The sequence below is a fragment of the Fundulus heteroclitus genome, chromosome 8 (assembly GCF_011125445.2).
Source record: "Fundulus heteroclitus isolate FHET01 chromosome 8, MU-UCD_Fhet_4.1, whole genome shotgun sequence".
NCBI lineage: Eukaryota > Metazoa > Chordata > Actinopteri > Cyprinodontiformes > Fundulidae > Fundulus > Fundulus heteroclitus.
In genome coordinates this window covers 30,846,760-30,853,802 of record NC_046368.1, presented here as the reverse complement: position 1 = coordinate 30,853,802, position 7,043 = coordinate 30,846,760, and the positions used below count along the sequence as shown (strand labels likewise).

General features: G+C 41.3%; 1 protein-coding gene across 5 annotated transcripts in view; it reads left to right on the top strand.

Moving 5' to 3' along the window:
• Positions 1-823: 823 nt before the first annotated feature.
• mctp1b (multiple C2 domains, transmembrane 1b) overlaps positions 824-7,043 on the top strand; it is a 55,534-nt gene continuing 49,314 nt past the window's right edge. For all 5 annotated transcript variants that reach the window (XM_021309025.2, XM_021309024.2, XM_036140554.1 and 2 more), the window contains exon 1: positions 824-1,540. In XM_021309025.2, coding sequence (XP_021164700.2) covers positions 1,025-1,540 — 516 coding nt within the window. In that variant the 5' untranslated portion in view covers positions 824-1,024. The remainder of the gene's footprint in view (positions 1,541-7,043) is intronic.

Below are 7,043 nucleotides of genomic sequence, written 5' to 3'. Positions count from 1 at the left end.
TGACTCAACTTCAGAGTTTAGCTTAACCATTTATTCTAGAATGGAAGAGAAATATTCAAATGTTACAGCGCGTGACTCTTACAACAATACAACCCAGGCGACGTCCTAAAGACCCCCCCCCCCCTCCTCTAAAAATAGAAGAGGATGGTGTCCTCCCTTGATATCTAAAAAAATGATGTGTCATCATGGAGACATTCTCCATTTCCCAGCATGCATTAGTTTGCGGGTGTCTTGAGCTGACTAAGTGAACGCATGCATCTAAATCCCAGGGAAAACTGTTCCATTGAGAACTCCACATAACCTATATCTAAATAGACTAGCTTTAACTTTTAGCAGCATTACACAAATTAAACAAACCATAACAATAACGTCACCTCACAGTCCACTGAAAGGCGTAACTGTGACAAATTTTAAAGGTATTTCACCAACATGGATTTGCATCTTCTTTTGCCTATGAGGTGAGGGAGCAATGGCGTCGGTTATTTAACTGTGTCTACACTCTCAGGTTAAATCCCTTCAAAGTCTGAGAAAGTTTGAAATACTTACAGGTTTATTTAAATATATAAGTAATGCCTAAGAGATCAGTTACAAATGGTAGGATAAACCTTACAGCAGCAGCTCGTGATAATTCCTGTCAAATCTCTTAAAAAGATTTTACAGGAGGATTGTGGTTGTTTTAAGAAGTGATTTGATTTTAAATGTGTCTAATGTTAACAGTAGTGCCAAAGACTGCGCAGGGAGCAGGATCCTGGAACAGGTCTCTGCAGTGGAAACGCGCATGTTAACATGGGTTTAAAGCATCATCCCCCCCCCCCTCCCCTCTTCTCTGCGGAGTGGAACCGGGGTGAACTGAGGGACTGTAAGCCTTCTAGTGGCTGCCAGCTGTGCAGCTGAAAATGTCCAGACCGTACATCCGTGTTTCCGCGGCTTGCTCTCGCTCCGGCGCCGCGCTGCCGCTTTTTTCACAGGTTGCGTAAGTCCGCAGAGCAGCAGCGCCTCTCGCCTCGGAGCTCCGAGCAGAAGGATGGAAGGGAGCGAAGGAGACGAGAATGAGAGCTGCTCGGTGTGGAAACAGTTTCAAGCCCGGGCTAAGCCCCGGCTCAGTCCCAAGCTGGGCTGCCGAGAGCCGGAGGAGCAGAGCAAGCGCAGCATGTGGATATTCAAGAAGACCAAACGGAAGGAGAACGTCGCTCTGGACCGGGTTCTGTCCTCCTCGCAGCCCGACCTGCTCTTCTCGCAGCTGGAAGGGAAGGCGCAGGAGGCTCCGCTCTGCGGCAAAGCGGCCGGGAGCGGCTCCCTTCTGGCCCGGGAGAAGCTGCACTCGTCCATCAAGCGCAAGTGCTCCGGCTCGAGCAAGCCCACGGTGGCTCAGCTGGTGCAGTCCCACCACAAGAGCTCCTCGCTGGGCTCTGCGTGCCTGGAGCGGCTGACGGAGCCTCCGGGCGGCAGCCGCGGGCGCGACGCGGCAGCCGCGGCAGAGGCGGCGGCGGCGGCAGCGGCAGCGGTGGAAACCCAGCTGGAGAGGGAGCAGGAGCAGGCGGTGAGTGTGTGGGGTCGGCTTAGGGTCGGTTCGGTCAGGTTTGTGGGTTTTACCGAAAGTTTGACGGGATGATGTCCAGCGTGAAGGGCTGAAAACATGTTTCCAGGAAGTAGGAAGTAAACTACAACCCAACCTGTTTTTTTTTTTATTAATTCAATTACATAACGGACCAATAAAAATAGCTAAAACACAACACTAAGACAATTTATGATCAATTTCGAACATAGGAGGTTTAGCTGATTGGCTAACGCTGTGTAGTTATTTATTGCTAGCTGCAGTGTTCAGACCGTAAAAACGGCCAGAAAACGGGTTTCCTGATTGAATTATGGGTCTGAACAACAGCAAAACAGTGGCAGTGGTGGAGAAAGTACTCATACAATGTACTTAAGTAAAAGTACAAATACACAGACAAAAATTTACTCAAGTAAAAGTCAAAGTACCACATTATTATTTTACTTAAGTAAAAGTAAGAAAGTACAAGCTTTTATAACTACTTAAGTATTAAAAGTAAAAGTACTTGCCAACCATAATACCTAACGGCTTATATAATGTCATTAAGTGTACCTATCGTATTTAGTTTTAATAAATCAGTAATGTACCATTTTAATGAGCAATGCTGCAGATAAAGCATGTTTTTATTGTGTTTACCCCCTGTGACAGTTTAGATTTAGATATTTTATTCTATGCATCAGAATTCCAGGGATGACCTGCAGGGTTACATGTAATTAGGCAAAATGAGAGAAATTATTATACCTCTGAAATGTTTTATTTAATTCAAAATAAACACATTCAAAAGAAAATTGTTTCCCTGAAAAAAGGAACTTTAAACTGACCTAACAAACATCAAGCGATTTGGAAACATCTAGTATTTTGTCCTAACAAAACATGAACTTAACTTTTTTGCCAGCTATTTTGAGAGAACTCTTAACAGAAAGGGGCTGAGGACATTCAATCAAGGAAGAGGAGTCCAACTTGAAACAGCCACATAAAGTTCTGTAGCCTCTGTATATGGAATAGAATTTTCCCATTCTGGGAGTTAATGATTCTGCAGGTCCTGCGTACTGTGCTGCTCTTCTTGAGGGAGGGCCTAATGGTTATTTCCCGCTTTGGATTGGTTCAGCGGACTGATTCTGCTCTCGCCATTGGATACTTTCAAACTAACGAACAAATCAAAAAAACGAAATGCGTCTTGGATGTAACGAGTAACGAAACGCTGTAGTGAAGTAGAAAGTACAGATACTTACTGTTAAATGTAGTGGAGTAAAAGTAGAAAGTATCCATTATTAAATCTACTTAAGTAAAGTACAGATACACGGAAATTGTACTTAAGTACAGTAACGAAGTACTTGTACTTTGTTACTTCCCACCACTGAACAGTGGATCCGATAATGACCCACAGATCAATCAGTTCAGCACCAAAGTTCATGTTCTGATCAAGTCATTTCATGCTAAACTATAACTTAAAGACAGACAGCATCTCTCTGGGCTGAGTCACGGGGTTTGAAAATCATTAAACATACATACATAAAATAATAAACTAAAACAAAGTGAGGATCTGGTTCAGGACACTTCTAATGATCTGTTCAGCTCCCCTCGCCATCCCTTCCATCCTTTATGTTTCGGTGTCCTCAGAAGGCGCAATGCCCAGAATGTAACCCCCAGAAATGCTCCACATGTAGTTGTTTGGCTTGATCCCTGCACACTGATTCATCATGTGGTATCAGTCCCAGGTTTAATGATCAGGGTCTCCTCTCGTGCGAATGCACTGTTTTGTGTTAGTAGGTGTTGTTGAGGTGATAACATTTATTCTAGTCACACAAGCAGGCAGGCTGTTTCAGCAGCTCTCCAGTAAATACTTTGTTGTTTTTATGCACAGATATTAGATATCGACTGATACCGATTATTTTGACATCAGGCAAACCGATACGTGATATGTGGGGCCGATTTCTTGGGCCGATTCTTGAAGCCATTGTGGCTTTTTCTTCTTCCATTTACATGAGAAAAAATGACACAATGATAACAAATGTTACACAAGTGTTAATTTTAACCAATAGAGAAACATTAATTAAAGGAGCATAGTTCCAGAGTTTTGCAAAAGTTTCCCGCCTCTGGCCAGATGTTGAAATCACACCAGTGTTGTGGATGGGAGAAGAGGAAAAGCATCTGCTGCTGCGACTGCACAGCTCTTTTGTTTAGAGGTATCATGTCTTCTGAGATAAAGCATATTTAAGTTAGGCTGTGTTCTCTCGCTAATGCATCAATGATTACAGAGACTCAACAAAGTAACCAGGTGAGAGAGAGCGTTGTCCGTGTCACAGACAACACGACCCTGATCCCTCTCTCATGAACTGACTAATGAAGCCTTTAGAGCAGGCATTTTTGCCCCCCCCCCCCCAACTGCATTTCAAGAAAGATTTGGTCCAAAATCTTTTTTGGTCTGGCTGATGCAGATGGAAGATTTTAGTTTTCATTTAGGGCAAAATTATTACAGAAAAGTGAAAATCCTACAATTGAAAATGTTAAGTACAAGACAAAGAAAAAAAAAAACTTCTAACTGGCACAAAGTTCCTTTAAAAAACACAAAACATTCACAATGGATATCAAACAATGTAGAAAATGTAAAATATAACAATAAAAAATAAACACTTAATTGTTTGTGCACTTAATGTAGCAGCACAGGGCCTTTCTAGTGCAAATTACCTTCCTAATAACTTTTGTAAACAGCAATATAACAACAAATTTTAAAGAAATGTGAATTATATGAATCTTGGTGTTTTTTACACCTGCTTATCAATGCAAATTACCTACCTAAGAACGTCTTCTGTTAGATTTATATATTAAACTTATTTTTTTCTACTTAAAAAATTACCATGTTTTATTATCCAATGTATTATCTTCTAACTGGCCTGAAGGAAACTGTCAAAGATATAAACAGAAAGCAAGAATCAAGCACGCGCACACTGATATATATATATATATATATATATATATATATATATATATATATATATATATATATATATATATAGAGAGAGAGAGAGAGATAGAGAGAGAGAGAGAGAGAGAGAGAGAGAGAGAGAGAGAGAGAGAGAGAACTCATAGCCAATCTGTACCACTCTGTCACATCTTTCTTGCTCTGACGCTGTCTTGCTTCAAATAGCGTTGCAACTCTTAAACGAAACTTGATGAACGTGTCACAGCAAGAAAAGAGCTTCTTGTTGTGGGGAGGGCGAGGAGAAATAGACTGACCACTGCTGTACATTATTTTCTGCAAAGTTAGATGCTGTAAGCGTAGTGATTGTTTTCTTTATGCGGCTCAGCCACCATTTAAAATTCAACGTTGACACGCAAGTTTCAGTGAGTGAAAGTGAAAGAAAAAACCCTGCACCGCTCGGCTGCTCTTATTCTCAGAGCTGTCCCACTCATAGTGACAGAGGCAGACATTCAAAAGGCAAATACTGTTAAATTAGACAGTTAAAAATGCAATACAAGTTGGAAACTTACGCTTGTTGTTGTTGGCAATTAGCATGGGCCATTGATTAAATTATTGAGCAAAAAAAAGTTCCTTTTGTGTCATAAGTGACACAACATTTTATGCGTTAGGACTGTATTATTTCCAGTCCCTTTATACTTGAGATTCACTGCATTTAGAAAATGACTTATTTCAGTGGCTAGGGCCATGACAGTGTGAGCTTAACAATAAAGACTCAACATTAAAGAAGAAAGGGTGTTAATAGCTGTGCTGCTTTTTTCTTACCTTCTCTTATTGTGATGTGGTCTTAATATTACCTGCTCCCATTGTTCAACAGCTTTCTAATAATAACAAGGAGAGATGTCGACCGGTAGCCACGTTTTTTTTTTCTTTTTGAGTTTTTTTTTAACAAAACTTTATTGAACACTTCTCGAAACAATTACGTTCACCATTACTTCTGCAGACAGTGCGCTGCTTTGTGACTTCTCCTTCTGTTATCTGCACATGCTGGTCGCTTTGCGGTCTTGAACCGTTCAGACAGCAGTATGATTACGGCTGCATTTAATTTTAGTATGAATGGCCACCTCAAAAACATCCGATTTTAGCAAAAAAAATCGGAATTGAACATTAATACCTATAGTGTAAATGTAGCCTAGGAAGACTGAGAGCCGGATTACTGCAGGCAGATGATCTGGCCAAGTTAATAACCCCCAAATGATACCTAAATGTATTGAACGTAATGAAATGGGTACTGTCAAGGATGTGAGAGGATGATGCTGTCAAACATGTTAAATTGTACTGGAAGGTAACTGATTTTAGGAAGAATGATTTTGACGGCCAGTAAATAGAGCTGCAAAAATAATTTTGTTGCTTGTTATCATTGCATAATTAACCAGGAGGGTGAGTGGGATTAAAAGGCACATAAAGAGGAATGAGGAGGATGAGTGAGATGAGATGTTTTGAAAATGGCAGAGGAGAACTGGTTGGATGGAATATAAGATGTATAAGAAGGGCCATAGAGTAAAGAGGAATGAGGAGGATGAGTGGGGTGAAACCAGGTTATAACAAGAGATGAGGAGGGTTTGTGGGATCAAAAGAGGGTTTAAAAAAGATGAGAGAGACATGTGTAATACATGATGAGAGGATGAGAATGAAGGTCATAAAATCAAGAAAGGAGTGATAAAGGAGTGATAAAGGGATGATGTGACGTCACAAACTGGGAGGTGACAGTACTATTTTTGACCAAGATGGACGCCTCCACATAAACATGATTAAATGAAAATTACTCTTAATTAAAAAAAACGCATATTTATTGAACAGTATGTAATAGTTTTATATTCAAAGTACTTTCAGCAGTTTGAATTCTGATTTTGACCAGACTTTTCCTTTAATGACCCATTGGTGTATAAAACCCATATGGAAATAAAGTTTGTTATAACCGTAAAAAAAACCCTCAAACCAAATCAGCAAAGCTTTGTCTCCAGAAATCTAGCAGGGGGCTTAGCCGGCCTGTTTTACAAAACAGTAAAACACGTAAAAAAATAAACCATTTGCCTAACTTTGCCAAACCTGTCTGTGTCTCTGTGTCAGTTGGGTTGACTTTGGCCTATCCAGTTACAAGAAGTTACTCCAGGGTGAAGCTGGTTATCTGAGCAGCGAGCACGCGGCTAGCTTGAAGGGGGAAACTCCTTGTGAACCCCAGCCTGGGATGTGTCTATGCAGACTCCAATAGATTGCGCTCAGGCTGTGGACGCAGGGCCCTCCGCACGGCCCTCCTGGCGTAGCTGCTACTTGTGAGGGCTGCAGCAAACTCAGATCGATCTGTCGCAGGAAACTGCTCCACGCAGCCTCATTTCAGCTCTCCTGCAACAGCTTGAAGGGGCAATTTTCAGATCAGCTTTTCTCTTGCAAAAACGGAGAAATGTTACAAACAGCCTATTTCCATTGCAGTCAGCTGCTTAAGTTCCGAAGATGGAAAAGGGCAGGGATGCATTTAACTTCCATCCTGCCTACATATGTGGCGGTTCTCCG